At 49.0% G+C, this 16,048-nt stretch overlaps 1 protein-coding gene across 2 annotated transcripts in view; it reads left to right on the forward strand.

The window, feature by feature from the left end:
- The window catches only part of ARIH1 (ariadne RBR E3 ubiquitin protein ligase 1), a 501,132-nt gene that overhangs the window by 365,903 nt on the left and 119,181 nt on the right, over nucleotides 1-16,048 (forward strand). For both annotated transcript variants that reach the window (XM_078685029.1, XM_078685030.1), the window contains exon 8: nucleotides 9,158-9,200. In XM_078685029.1, the coding sequence (XP_078541155.1) occupies nucleotides 9,158-9,200 (43 nt within the window). The remainder of the gene's footprint in view (nucleotides 1-9,157; nucleotides 9,201-16,048) is intronic.

Here is a 16,048-nt window from a genome sequence, read left to right on the forward strand (position 1 = left end):
CTCCAAGAATGCTTGGCTCATCAGTGGACTCAGGCTCAAGGACAGTTGAACGACCTAGTGTTGGTGACAGGTTGGGCATACAGCTCTCTGCATTGGTGGAATCCACACAACCTTTGCAAGGGCCGACCGTTCCAGGAGCCTGGCCACAGATTATCCTGACGACGGACGCATCTCTCCAGGGATGGGGGGGCTCATGTACTCCACTACACGGTGCAGGGACTATGGACAACGCAGCAAAAGAAGATGCACATCAACTACCTAGAACTGATGGCAATCTTCATGGCACTGAAGGCATTCAAGGTACATCTGTGCAACAAGGTCGTGTTGATCCGGACGGACAACATGACAGCCATGTACTACATTCAAAAGCAGGGAGGTACGCACTCTCCACAGTTCTCATCTGGCTCAGAGCATGTGGAAGTGGGCCATTCAGAGGAACATCTTCCTCATGGCGGAACACCTCCTGGGCAAGGACAATCAGATGGCGGATCTGCTCAGCAGGTAAAGCCACCAAATGCACGAGTGGGAGATACATCCATCAGTACTCCGCCCGTACTTCCGGCAGTGGGGTCATCCAGAGATAGACCTGTTCGCCACAAGGGAAAACGCAAAATGCCAAAGCTTTGCCGCCAGGTTCCCGCACCCACAGTCGCAGGGCAATGCGATATGGATGAACTGGTCAGGCAGATTTGCTTACGCTTTTCCCCCAGCACCTCTCATACCGCTGGTGGCACGAAAGCTAAAGCAACACTCGATGACACTCATCCTGGTTGCTCCAACGTGGGCACGCCAACCATGGTACACCACGTTTCTAGAACTCTCCGTGGTACCGCATCAAAGGCTCCACCTCACACCCAGGCTTTTGACGCAGAGCCATGGCGACATTCAGCATCCAGATCCGCAACCGCTCAACCTGGCGATCTGGATCCTGAAGTCTTAGAATTTGGCTACCTTAACTTGCCTCCCGACTGCATGGATATCATACGGGAGGCGAGGAAGCCCACCACCAGAGCTTGCTATGCAGCGAAATGGAAGCGGTTTGTCGTTTACTGTGCAGAACACATCAACCCGTTAGATGCATCTACTCACGACATCATTTGTTATTTGTTACATCTTTACAAATGCAATCTAGCATATGCTTCCATTCGGATACACTTATCCGCCATAGCGGCTTATCTCCAAAACAGGCAGCGTCTCTTGGTTTTCAGAGTGCCTGCCGTTAAGGCTTTTCTGGAAGGGTTGAAGCAAGTCATTCCTCCCAGGACCCCGCCAGCTCCTGTATGGAACCTTAATGTGGTCCTCACCAGGCTAATGGGCCCCCCTTTTGAGCCTCTGCATTCTTGCGAGGTTCAGTTCTTAACATGGAAAGTGGCTTTCCTAATAGCCATCACGTCGCTGCGACGTGTGAGTGAACTCCAGGCGCTCACTGTACAGGAGCCATTCATACAGATTCACTCAAACAGGGTGGTGCTGCGCACTAACCCTAAATTCCTTCCTAAAGTAGTTTCACAGTTCCACGTCAATCAAACTATTGAACTACCTGTGTTCTTTCAAAACCCAGAGACTGTGGCCGAAAGAATGCTCCACACTCTTGACGTCAAACGAGCTTTGATGTACTACATTGATAGGACCAAAGATTTTAGGAAGACGAAACAACTCTTTGTTGCCTTTTCTGCCCAGCACAAGGGCAGCCCCATTTCCAAAGCAGGTATAGCCAGGTGGATCGTTAAGTGTATTCAGATTAGTTATCAAAAAGCTAAGCGCACTTTAACGGTCCCCCCCAGAGCCCACTCCACCCGCAAGTTGGGGGCCTCCATGGCTTTCCTTGGTAATATCCCTTTGGAAGACATTTGTAGAGCAGCCACATGGTCTACCCCACACATTTTTACTAAACACTACTGTGTAGATGTGCACTCCAAGCAGCTGTAGGGCAGGCTGTTCTAAAGACACTTTTTCAAACATCTGCAGCTGGCACAGGCGGCCGTCAATAATGGAGGGACTGCTATGTATTCTATGCTATAGATATGAATTCAGCAGCCCACATGCCTCGAACTGAATATGCTACTTACCAGTATGCATCTGTTCTTGGCATGTAGGGCTGCTGACATTCATATCGCCCGCCCTCCTCCCCGGCGCCTGTAGCGGCTGCAGAATTTACACTTACTCTTAGCATGGTCATCGCTCATAATGTTACACTCCATCTTCGCCACAATGGCTAAAAACAATCTGGGGATGGAGTCGATGCCCATGCGCACTGTAGTCCATGGGAGGAGCCACCTATCTTGTGATACTTCGAAGACTCTTCCAGGACAACAATGTGCAATCATCCGGACCCAACACTAGGCGGCGATCTATGCTATAGATATGAATGTCAGCAGCCCTACATGCCAAGAACAGATGCATACTGGTAAGTAGCATATTCAATATAGTTCTGTAGTAGGGGAATCTGTTATAATCATAATCTAGTGAATAGTCCCGCCCATGTGCGTGGACCCTGGAGCAATCAAAAATTTCTTAAGCTGTCAAACCATGCAGAACTGCATCGACACTTAAGAGAGAATTTAAAGACAGATAATGCAGGCTATATCCACAGGCTACACTGTCCAGTACTTCACCTAGAAATTCCACCAAAATTCACAAATAGCACAGCCTGTCCAGGGTTTTCTAAGAGAAAAACCTTGCCTTTAACAGCAAAACCCTCTGGAATGATAGAGAGGAAGAAGTGGACAGACAAGCCCCATAGGCTGCCATTATGTGGCTCAGAACAGGATACTGTGCCTTTAAGAGAACTTTCCAGAAGTCTCACAGTATCCCAGAATGCACTGCAGGTCCCTTTTACTTTCAGTTCTTTTTTCCGGCTCCTGCAAGCAGGACCCTGGAGCATTGAGCTCTCCCTTTTCAGGGGTTTAATTGGTGATTTTTCACTGTTCAAGTTTTTGGAGTGCTTTTCTTAAAGCACTTTGGTGTTTCTTCCTTGTGATAGTCATTATGCCTGCATTATTTGACAAATGCCCGGAGTGCTCGAGGAAGAAGGCCAAGTCGGATCCACACGAGGTGTGCATCATCTGCCTTCCCCCATCTCATGTCCCAGAGGAGTGTGACATCTGCCAGGGCTTCTCTAGCAGAACCCTGAGGGACAGATTGAAGATCAGTCTCCAAGGCCTGGAAGACAGAAGACTGAAGGCACAAGGTGGGTCTGGAAGGGCTTCCTCTACCCACGCTGAGGCCGTTGGGGGGGGGGGGGCTCCCCAGGGGCAGGAAAACCAGCAAGCGTCCCCATTCTCGGTCTGCGTCGATTGCACCGACTACGGCGTCGAGAAGGATGACTGCAGTCTGTTTCCAGTCTCCCCAGGGCTCTGGGTTGAAGCGGCGCCCACGCTCGGCGTCGAGGGAACTGAATAGACCGCTGCGGAAATCACCGGTGACTATTTCGTTGCCGTCGTCGTCTAGTATTCGACGTCGAGAGGTGGCCTGGCTTAGGCGCTCGCCGTCGAGGCGACACCGCCGATCGCCGTCGGCGAAGAGAAGGTCGACGTCAAGGGGGCGCTCGGCGTCGGAGACGCTCGCCGTCGAGGAGACGCTCGCCGTCGAGACGCAGATCGCCGTCCAGGCGAAGGCCGCCTACGTCGAGGAGACGCTCGCCGTCGAGGGGCCGACGCTCGCCGTCGGGTCGACGTTTTTAGACGCCAAAGAGGCGCAGAAGGAGTTCTGGAGCCAGGAGTCAGTCGAGCAGGTGGCAGGTGCCTATGGGGGATTCTCCGCCCCAGCCTAGGAAAGCAGGCGGATCACCGGGCTCGGTGTAGTCTGAAGTGTTTACGCCTTCTAGGCCGAAGTCGATTACGCCCCTTCCTCCATTGCCCAGGGGCCGCCGCCGCGGGCTCCCACCCCGCCTCCACTTCCACCTCCTCCTCATCCTCAGTTTCCGGCTGACAGACCTCCTCCGGTTCCTCCAAGGACGGCGTCGCTGCCTCGATTCCCGACGCCCCCTAAGGGTACCCCTCGGCCGAGGGCCCCTGCTGGGCCAAAGTCGCCCACTCCAGGGAAGCCGGCTGAGCGCCCGAAGCCAAGGAGATCACGATCTCGCTCGGGTCGGAGGGGGAGATCGCGGAGTAGTCTCGGGTCCTCAACGAGATCGAGACGGCGTCACAGGAGGCGACGGTCACGGTCCCGCACGGATTCCTCCGGGACCAGAACCTACTCTCCGACCTTGTTGGAATCCCCGGGAACGAGAGTATCGCCGGTGGACGACATCAGCACGTTCCAGGATGTTCTACTGAGGGGTGCAGCGAAGTTGGGTATCACGGTGACGGTGCCTACTCCAACGACATCCATGATTTTCGAGACACTGCATAAAAAACACCTGTCTCGACCTTTACTACCCCTAGTCCGCTCCCTCGCGGCTCCTTAAGAAGTACAGGGCCCCGGATTCTGACCCTTCCTTTCTCCGGATGGATCCTTCTCCGGATTCTGTCATAGTGACGGCGGCTAGGAAGCAACATGCCGCCTCCCCATCCTCTACTGTACCTCCGGATAAGGAGAGCCGATGGATCCACTCGGCAGGCAGAAAGGTCTGTGGGACGGCCTCTACTGCTATGAAGGCGGCCAGTGCTGCGGCTTTGCTAGGGCGGTACGATCGTGCCCTATGGGAGTCCCTACAGCAGTTCGCGGAGTTCCTTCCCCGGGAGAAAAAAAAGATTTTCAAGAGGGCCTGAAGGAGGGGATGCTGGTGTCGAAGCAGCTCATCAGCGCGGCTGCGGATACGTCCCTTCTGGCTGCACACGGGTACTATCATGGTATCAACCAGCGGCGCCACGCGTGTCTTCGGCTTACGTCACTCAAGCCGGAAGTCCAGCAGCGGGTGGCCAATCTGCCTTTCTCAGGTGAAACCCTGTTTGGCAAACATGGGGATGACGAAATGGCCCGCATGAAGGCGGAGGCCGAGACCCTGACGGCGGTCGGGCTGGAAAAGCCCAAAGAGGAGAAGGCCTACCGCCCGTTCCAGAGACGGTTCTGGGGTCAAGGGCGAGGACAGACTTCGGGACAGCAGTCCGCGGCAGCGAACAAAGACCCATCTGGGTCTCGGCCCTGAGCGGTTACTTCCCCTACATCCGTTACCCGCTCCGGTGGGGGGAAGCGTTCAATTTTTTCTGGAAGAGTGGAGAAAAATTACTCCGGACAAGTGGGTGCTGAATATTGTTTGCAATGGATACAGTCTTCGGTTCACCAGCCCGCCTCCAGCAATTCCACCGGTCAGTTCGCAGTTTCAACTGCGCGAGCTCCAGGCGGAGGCAGATATCCTGTTAAGGAAAAGGGCGATAGAAGACGTAACTCTGTCTCAAAGGGAAAGAGGTCTGTACTCCCGGTTCTTTCTGGTTCGCAAGAAGGACAAGAACGAGTTAAGGCCCATTCTGGATTTGCGACAAGCAAACAAGTGCATTCGCAGAGAGAAGTTTTGCATGCTGTCGTTGCATCAGATTTATCCTCAGCTGCAACAGGGAGACTGGCTATGTGCTATAGACCTACAAGATGCGTACCTCCATGTGCCCATTGCACACAAATACAGGAAGTTCCTGCGATTCCAAGTCGGCGCCAATCATTATCAGTACACAGTACTGCCATTCGGGCTGAAGTCTGCGCCCAGAACATTCTCGAAGTGCATGGCAGTGGTAGCTGCACACCTGAGGAAGAACAAGGTGTTTGTCTACCCGTACCTGGACGATTGGTTGATAAAGGCCTCCTCCGTCTCAGAAGCTCAAGCGCACTTCCAGAAGACGTGCGTTCTCTTGAACAAGCTGGGGTTGCACATCAATATGTCCAAGTCTGTCCCGACTCTGGTCCAGTGCATACAGTACTTGGGAGCCTCCATCAATACGCTGTCAGCAAGCGTGTCTCCTTCGGAGGAGAGACGATTATCACTCCTTCGGAAGACTCAGGCTCTTATGGCCGCTCCATCTACAACAGTGAGGACGGTGTCTTCTCTACTGGGATCGATGGCCTCTTGTATCTTCCTCGCACCACACGCATATGAGACCATTGCAGGAGTGCTTGGAGGATCAGTGGGATCAGAGGAAAGGATCTTGGGACGACAGGATACGGCTGTCTCTGCATGCTCTTCAGTCTCTGAAGTGGTGGTGTTCGTCAGAGAATGTCCTGCGAGGTGTTCCCTTCCACAAGGACATTCCCACGCAGACTATCGTGATGGATGCGTCTCTCCACGGCTGGGGGGCGCACTCGGAGACTTACAGATTCAAGGGACGTGGTCCCCGACAGTCCACGTACCACATCAATTTCCTGGAGCTCAGAGCTGTTCACTTGGCACTGAAGGCCTTTCATCCGTCCTTCCGGACCAACTCTGCTTGTTCAGACGGACAATACGACCACGATGTATTACCTCAACAAGCAGGGGGGGGGGGGGTCGAGATCGGGCACTGTCGCAGGAGGCGCAGGCGATCTGGCACTGGCTTCTAGCCAGAGGACTGACGATAGCGGCTACCCAACTACCAGGTGTGCAGAATGTTCAGGCAGACGCACTGAGCAGACTGATTCAGAAAAACCATGAATGGGTCATAAACAACGTAGTACTAGAAGTCTTCGCAAGGTGGGGGACTCCAGACGTAGATCTGTTCGCCACTGCCGAAAACGGCAAATGCCGAGACTTCGCCTCCAGGTACTACCAGCCGGGGACGCTGGGGAATGCGTTATGGATCAACTGGTCGAACAGCTTTCTGTACGCTTTTCCACTCATTCCCCTGATTCCGGCGGTGCTCATCAAACTGTCCCAGTCCAGGGCGCGGATGATCCTGATTGCCCCGGAATGGCCCAGACAGTGGTGGTTCACGGACCTGCTTCACCGGTCTCTCCTTCCTCACATACGGCTGCCGTGCAGGCCGGACCTACTCACGAAGTTCGGGGGGCGGATGTTGCACCCCAACCTCTCGTCTTTGAGTTTGGCCGCATGGCTCCTGAGATAGTGCAATATGGCCATCTGAATCTACCAGAAGATTGCATGGACATACTGAAAGAGGCTAAGCGACCTTCCACTAGGACTTCTTATGCTTACAAGTGGAAGAGGTTTTGCATCTGGTGCAAGTCCAAGAACTATGACCCAACGACGTGTAAGGAAGATGTCATCCTTCCGTATCTTCTACATCTGGCGCAATCTGGCCTTAATGTCCATTCCATTATGGTTCATCTGGCTGCGCTGACTGCTGACAGGAAATTCCCTTCACAGACTTCCTTCTTCCAGATCCCTGTGATCAAAGATTTTTTGGAAGGCTTGAAGAAAGTGTTCCCTCCTGTCCAGCTTCCTTCGCCTTCATGGGAATTGAATGTGGTGCTGTCCAGATTGATGAAGGAGCCTTTTGAACCTATTCATAAGGCTTCGTTGTAGCACCTGTCCTGGAATGCGGCGTTCCTCGTGGCCATTACAGCTGCCCGCAGGATTAGTGAAAATCAGGCGTTGTCGCCAAGAACCTTATACTGTATTTCATGCTGCTAAGGTTATGCGTACTCACCCTAAATTTCTTCCAAAAGTTATATCTGTTTTTCATGTTAACCAGACCATAACTTTACCTACGTTTTTTCAGAATCCTTCCTCTCCAGCGGAAAGGTCCCTGCATTCCCTGGATGTCAGGAGGGTGTTGAAATTTTATCTGGATAAAACCAAGGATATTCGTAGGTCCGACCAATTGTTTATCAATTATGGATCAGTCAGGACGGGTCTTGCTACCTCTAAACAGTCCATCTCGAGGTGGATTGTGTCCTGTATACAATTGTGTTTCCAAAAGGCTAAAAAGACCTTAGGGGGTAAACCTAAGGCTCATTCCACCAGGGGCAAAGCTGCCACGACTGATTTGCTCCGTAATGTTCCAATTGCAGAAATCTGCAAGGCGGCCACTTGGAAGTCGGTCCATATCTTTGCTAAGCATTACTGCCTGGACACTGATGCCAGGGCAGACGCTCAGGTTGGGCAGGCTTCGCTGCGAAATCTGTTCGCACAGTAGTGATGTTATTTCTCTCTTCTCCACCGCCGCTTTGGTGTGGGGATGGGCTTGCCATTCTATTCAATAGATTATGACTATACACAGAGATCCCCTACTACAGAAGGAGTAGTTTCTGTCCTGTAACTCCAGTTTTGTAGTAGGGGTATCTCTGTTATAGTCATAAGCGCCCGCCCCCTCCTCCCCAGTGGAGAGAGATATTCATGTAAGAAATGCTACAGGTCTGGCGTGTTATGCCTTCAAAAAGAACTGAAAGTAAAAGGGACCTGCAGTGCATTCTGGGATACTGTGAGACTTCTGGAAAGTTCTCTTAAAGGCACAGTATCCTGTTCTGAGCCACATAATGGCAGCCTATGGGGCTTGTCTGTCCACTTCTTCCGATCTATCATTCCAGAGGGTTTTGCTGTTAATGGCAAGGTTTTTCTCTTAGAAAACCCTGGACAGGCTGTGCTGTTTGTGGATTTTGGTGGAATTTCTAGTTGAAGTACTGGACAGTGTAGCCTGTGGATATAGGTTGCATTATCTGTCTTTAAATTCTCTCTTAAGTGTCGATGCAGTTCTGCATGGTTTGACAGCTTAAGAGATTATTTTTGATTGCTCTGGGGTCCACGCACATGGGCGGCACTCTTCACTAGATTGACTATAACAGAGATACCCCTACTACAGAACTGGAGTTACAGGACAAAAACTACTCCTTCCAATGGTACTGCTGACTCTTCTGACAGTGTTAGTAGCTGTAAGGGTGCTTGTAGAGTCTCTCTTAATGGCACTAGCAGACGTCGATGAAGTCCTTTAAAGTACCAATAGCATCTGCTAAGTGAATGTCCTTGATAGTAGTGCAACGTTTTAAGTTCTGAGAAGTCACTGATTGAGGTAACATCTTTAGGAGCTGCCATAGAATCACTATGTTACAGAGATATGTATTGTGAAATCTGTTTGTAAAGCAACATACTCAATCAAAGCATCCTTTGAGATACTGGAACTTAAAGTCAAATGTGTTTTATCAGATTCTTGTCAGATGGAAGAAAGACATGACTTTTCCAGAACTGAATAATTCAGTCTAAATAGGGGACTCTTAAGCACGTTTTAAGAGTCTTTTCCTTCTACTCTCGTACACATTCTTTCTTTTAGCTGTTTTTATCTATTTTTTGTTACAGCTTTAACTGTGGAGAAAACTGGCATGACCCCGTCAAATGCAAGGTAAGCTTGGAAACTGGTTTTGATAAGTTCAGTAAAACCTTACATCTGTGAAGGAATTACTGCATGTTTCATTGTGTTGAAAGTTTGAAAAACGTGCATGACTAAGTTATATAGAAAGTTGCTTCATTTACAAATATGCTCAATACTTATTATGAAATGTGTTAGCAACCCCCATATCTGAAATTTTAAGTGGGACAGAACTGTACTCTACTTCCTAAAACTAACAGTAACCTGGGGCATGGTTTGCCATACAATCATGTCAATGGCTAAAGCATGTTGACTACCCTCTCAGGGTAGAGGTATTCCGCTGTCCTTTTAACCATACCCCTAAGGGACTCAGTAAAACTACTTGGTCTTCCAGAAGGTATTTTTAACAGCTTTCCTTTATGTTTACATGGAGAGAATTTTTTTTCATCCCCTCTTTCTCCACTAAATCAATCCTCAAAGTCCAACCCGACAACTCTGTTAGAGGGTTGTCTTTGCAACTTAGGAGCTCGCTTGTTCGTCCGTGGTAGCCAACATTGTTAGCTTGGCTACCAATATAAGGAGGCTTATGATGAAGCATGCCACATTTGGGTGGATGAGGGCTTTCTCTCTATAAGGAAAATATCCCAAGTTGATTTACAACTTGTTTATTTTCCTTTTATTTTTCACTTCTTGGCTACCCTAGTATGTAAATGTAATTTAATGCTGTAACCTTGCACACCGTTTGCAAGCTCAAATCTTTCGCCAATTTCAGGCAGCTAAACCACCTTTCTAAAACTGAAGTAATTCTTTCTAAGAAATGGAGAAACACATTTGACTTGAATCTAATTGAGTTTGAGAGAATAATTGCTGAGATTTACACTGTCCCTTGTCACATATTGCACGAACATACAAAACCTCATTCACAAATAAGTAATTGTTCGAGGTATATGAGCTGTAGATCGTATAATTGTGCATAGATCACATCTGGTGTTGTGCTTGGATGTTTGCACTTTGTTTTTGTCTTGGATGAAATCTTGGTAGTCACAAGGTAGGTGACTCCTCCTTAGGATGATAGTGTGTATGGGCATCGACTCCATCTCCAGATTATTTTTTTTCAATTGGGTTCGGATTTCATTTGCTGCGCTCCGGGTCGGTGTTGGTTTCGAACCCCACTTCAACGCTCAATTCCTCTTCACTCGACGGTATTGTCTCGATCGCGTTTCCCTTTCGATGCACATCTTTAAAACACACTCCTCGATCTTTGACGTGGGCTGTCGGGCCTATCCTCGCCGACCATGCCTGCAGTCAACGGAAAGGTTTGTAATCTCAGCCTCTCCCCGGAGGACAAAGACGAGAACTGCAAAACCTGCGGAAAACCATCGGTGATCGTCGGGCTCGATGTAACGAAATGTCTCGCTTAAGCAGCTCGATTCCGGACAACTTCGGAGTAGATCCCAATATCCAGCCGAGGCAACAAGTTGATGAAAAAGACATCTCCGTCTCTGAGGCCAACGACTCTGACGTCGGAAAGCAGACAGTCACCCTGGCTCAGCGATCCAGGAGTACCGAAACCCCTCTCCCAAAAACCAAACCTAAGGCTCCGGTAACGCCCTCGGGCTCAAGTTGGCACCGGCAACATATCTCAGATGCCCCGCCCTCGGGCCTGGATGTGAAACCTAAAGACAAGCCTTCTGTCTCGGGCTCAAGCCAGCCCCATTCCGGTGCCAACAAGTCGCCTTCGGCACCGAAGCACCAGACCAAAGATGTGCCACGCCCTTCTTAGTCGGTGCCAAAGACTGCCTCAACACCGTAGCCCTCGGCTTCGATACATACCAAGGACAAACATTCGGAGCCGAAAAACTCTCGGAGCCACAAACTCCTAGAACAAAACCTAACGAGTCCAAGACCCCACAGAAGGCATCAGACTCTGTCCAATGAACATTTGGACCTAAAATCTTCTGCACTGAAATACATTTTACCCACACAGCATGTACCTGATTTTTCAGATCCAAAACAGAAAACTTTTTATTGACCAAGAGACTGGCAAAGTTGTCGTCAAGCCTCCAAAAAATAGGAAACTGGACACTTCAGAGGAATCTGAAATATCCTTGAAACAAAATGAGATGAAACCTCCCCACCTCCTTCTCCTCCAGCTGATTCAAATCTTCTCATTTCTCCACCACATTCCCAACAACATACTTTTTTACCTCCAACATCAGATACTGAAGATGATCAAACCGATGGGGTGGGAATATAGATCCACATGGGGATGATGATGCACATACCATCCCACACGACGTAGACCCTTGGGATGAATACAACACAGATTCCAACCCACATAATGACCAGGACCTCTACCCATCTAGGCCATCACTACCAACAACTACTTACAATATTGGGTTTGCGCAACTAATCAATAGGGCTGCCCAATACCATGGGGTACAGTTACATTCTGATCCCTTCGAGGAAGATTTTTTACTTGAAACATTTGCACCCTCGCAAAAGTCCACGCACACCCTGCCAATATTAAAAGGCATGCTCAAACATGCCCCAGAAGTTTTTAAGGCCCCTGTCGGAGCCAGGATTCTCAACACCAGGGTAGATAAAGTATAAGGCAGCTCCCAGTGACCCAATTTACATTAAAGGTCGGGTCCCTTTGGATCCTCTAGTGGTGTCTAATGCACGCAAGAGGGCAAGCTCAGAGTACAGGCGACACCCCCTCCTGATGAGGAGTCCAAACTAATCTTGTAAATGTATTGCGTCACAGACTGCAAATCATTTGCGGATTGCCAATGCCCAAGCTTTATTGGCCAGGTAAGACAGCGCTCACTATGATGAGCTTGAAAAGCTCATGGAACACCTTCCTGACAAGTACAAACACAAAGCCAATTACTTTATACAAGAGGGGAAATTAATCACAAACACCTCAATTAAATGTGTGCTCGAAACAGCTGATACAGCATCTCGCTCCATTAACACTAGCGTTTTGTTGCACTGGCACGCTTGGCTTCGAATCTCCGGATTAATACAGGAGGTGCAATCTGCCATTCTAAATCAGCCCTTTGATCAAGAGCCTCTTTTCGGGCCCTCAGTTGACAAATCTTTAGAAAAGATGAAAAAAGATACCGACACCGCTAAGTCCATGGGGGCCTTACAATTCCCTTTCCCTTGAGGTTTTTCGATGCTCCTTATACAGAGCTGGCTCCAAAACCATTGGCTTAAAACATCCCTCTTCTTCCTATAAGAGCCCACTCAAATGTCTCCAAAGGATACTTTCGCAGAGGCTACAGAGGCAAAAATAGTAAGGGAAGAGGTCGCAACAATAACCACAACTCCCCTACCGCCAAACAATGACTTCCCTGTACCCCACCCCGATCATCCCACTCCTTTCGGGGGACATCTTACAGTTCCTACCTGTCTGGATTTCAATCACAACAGACAAGTGGGTAAGACAAATTATCCAGTATGGTTAGTGCCTAGAACTTACCTCTACTCCCCAAATATTCCTCCCAGACAATGTCCTCAGAACATCTGACACTTCTAAAACAAGAAGTTCTCTCTATTACAAAAACATGCAATAGAACCAGTCCCCTTGCCTCATCAAGGCACAAGGGTTTACTCCCTCTATTTCCTAATTCCAAAAAAGGACGGCATTCTCAGGTTCACATTGGACCTCAGAATGCTATACCTCTACGTTCAGTCAGATCATTTCCACATGGTCACTCCAACAAGTGATCCCACTGCTTCTCCACTCTGGAATAAAAGTACACCTACTATCCTATTACCATTCACCCCGCTCACAGGAAATATCTCGGGTTAGTGGTAGATGGTCAACAATATCAATTCAAGGTCTTCCCATTCGGGAGGACTACAGCACCCAGTCTTCACCAAGTGTCTTTTAGTAGTTGCGGCCCACTAACGAAGACAGCACATTCTTGTCTTCCCTTTTGTGGACGACTGGCTCATAAAAGCCAAGTCACACAGCAGCTGTGTGCCTCACACACACGACAATCCAACTGCTTCACAACTTGGGATTTACAGAGACACTCACCGAATCCCCACCTTTAACCGTCCAGCTTACAACAATATCTAGGGGCTACGATACACTTCAAAAGCTCTAGCATACCCCAACCCAGTCAGGATAAGCACCATACAAGCTCTATTAGCAAACTTTCAGCCTCAACACTCACTTCCAGCGCGAGTGTTAGTGCAGCTAATCGGGATGATGGCCTCTTGCATTTTCATCGTTCCTTATGCAACACTTCAAATGCGTCCCTTGCAGGATTGTTTGGCACGTCCGTGGAACCAGGCTCCAGTTCAGCTAAGAGATCTGGTGTTGGTAGATGACCACACCCATCCCTCTCAGCAGTGGTGGGACACACAAAACCTTTCCAAAGGGCGCCCGTTCCTCGACCCAGTTGCACAGATAGTGCTAACAGCAGGCGCGTTGCTCACCGGCTGTGGAGCTCATCTTCAAACCCATACCATTCAGGGCATATGGACCCCTCAAAAACAATTCCACATAAATTACCTGGAATTGTCGGCAATCTTCCTAGCGTTAAAATCTTTTTAACTCCACCTCGTAAGCAAAGGTGTCATGGTCCATACAGACCACATGACAGCAATGTATTACAAACAAAAACAGGGGGGAGGCACACTCTGCAGCATTCACACCTAGCTCAAAGCATATGGAGATGGGCCATTCCTGAAAACATATATCTCCTTGCAGAACACCTCCCAGGAGTACACAATCAGATTGCAAATCTACTCCATCACCAAAGACAGCAGATCCACGAATGGGAACGTCATCCTCAAGTTCTGCTTCCATTCTTTCAACTGTTGGGCCACCCAGAAATAGACCTGTTCGCCACACACCAAAACGCAAAATGCCCAAGCTTTGCATCCAGGTATCCACACCCATTGTCCAAAGGCACTGTGCTATGGATGAAGTGGTCAGGTAAATTTGCTGACGCTTTTCCGCCTCTTCCAGTCATTCCGCTAGTGCTTCGGTAGCTCAAACTGCATTCTCTGACAATGATTGTGATTGCTGCAACATGGGCCCGACAGCCATGGTTAACAACCCTCTAGGAACTATCAGTAGTTCCTCATCAAAAGCTACGCCTCTCACACAAGCTTCTCACTCAGAACCATGGAGAGATCAGGCATCCAGATCCCAGTCATCTCAACCTTGCGATCTGGAACCTGAAATCTTGTAGTTTGGCTACCTTAATCTCCCGCCAGACTGCATGAACATCATTAAAGAGACTAGACGTCATTAAAGAGGCCAGACGTCCTACCACTAGAGCTTGCTATGCCAAAAGTGGAAAATATTTGCAATATACTGTACAAATAACAATCAACCCACTAGGTGCTTCTATTCAAAACATCTGTTACCTTTTGCATCTACAACAATGTAACCTAGCGTAAACATCCATTAGACTACATCTTGCTGCAATAGCAGCCTATCTCCAAAACCGACAACACTTGTCTTTGTTTAGGGTGCCATCTAGCAAGGTATTTATGGAAGGACTTAAAAGAATAATTCCACCTAGAGTTCGACCCTCTCCAGTATGGAACTTAAATGTGGTACTTACCAGACTCATGGGTCCCCCCATTTAAACCTCTGCATAAATGCGAATTACAATTTCTCACCTGGAAAGTAGCTTTCCTGGTTGCGATCGCCTCTCTCAGAAGAGTCGGTGAACTCCAGGCATTAACCATACAAGAACCATTTCTCCAAATCCATCATAACAAAGTGGTTCTTAGGACTAACCAAACATTTCTACCTAAAGTCGTCTCGGCTTTCCACCTTAACCAGTCTGTAGAACTCCCGGTGTTTTTCCCTCTACTAGGCGCAGTTGCAGAATGAGCTCTTCACAGCCTAGACGTAAAAAGAGCGATACTTTACTACATTGAAAGAACAAAATCCTTTAGAAAGACTAAACTTTTTGTGGCTTTCTCCCCACCTCATAAAGGTAATCCTATCTCAAAATCAGCGATTGCAAGGTGGATTGTTAGATGCATCCAATTGTCAAGAAGTGTTGTGAGAAAATGCCTCTTTTACATGGTTAGCCCCCCACTTTTTGCCTGGTTTTGATGTGCTTTCAAATGTAGTGCACATGGTTCCTGCCAACCAGGTACCCTGTACCAGCGCTTCTTCCCCAAAAACAAACTTCGAATTGGTACTTCTACCCCCTGTAAGTCCCTAGGACCTGGGAGCTGAAGAGGGTCCTTTGGGACCCTACCTCACTGGGACAGTGCCACTGCCCTTTGAGCTAGCATGCCACTAAGAGGAAGATAACAACAAAGTCGACATGTCACCCTGCCTGGGTGCCATGCCAGCTAACACTACCTGAAGGCACAGGTAATTCACTCCTCCAGCAGGCCACACATCCCTAAGACCGGGTGCACTCTACCACTGGTGAGAGCATATCTGCATGAGCAGATATGCCCCGGCCCTACAGTATTGGGGGTACATTTCCTAATATTGTAAGTGCTAGGGAAGCCATAAAGAGTACATGGGATGGATCTCGACAACTCTAGTTTCACAGCACCATAATGTCTTCACTGAACATAGGCATATGGGATACGAAACTACTCTTTACAATAAATCCACACTGATTCCAGTGTGGGATGTATGTACCATGTACTCCGAAAGCACCTCAGATAAGTCCCCTGAAGGCCTACCAACCCTTGTGTGGACTCTGTCTGACTGTAGGCAGCCAGCCACCTCCAGACATTTTTATGGACCCCTGGGTATAGAACCCCTGCTCTCTGGGACCAGAAACAGTGCACATCTTGGGAAGGCATGGTGAAGCACAATTTTCAGTCCCCACCATCTCGAAGATGAGGTGACACCTCCAATAAGGGCAGGGTCTGGG

Source organism: Lissotriton helveticus, chromosome 3_2, assembly GCF_964261635.1.
Source record: "Lissotriton helveticus chromosome 3_2, aLisHel1.1, whole genome shotgun sequence".
NCBI classification, from domain to species: Eukaryota; Metazoa; Chordata; class Amphibia; order Caudata; family Salamandridae; genus Lissotriton; species Lissotriton helveticus.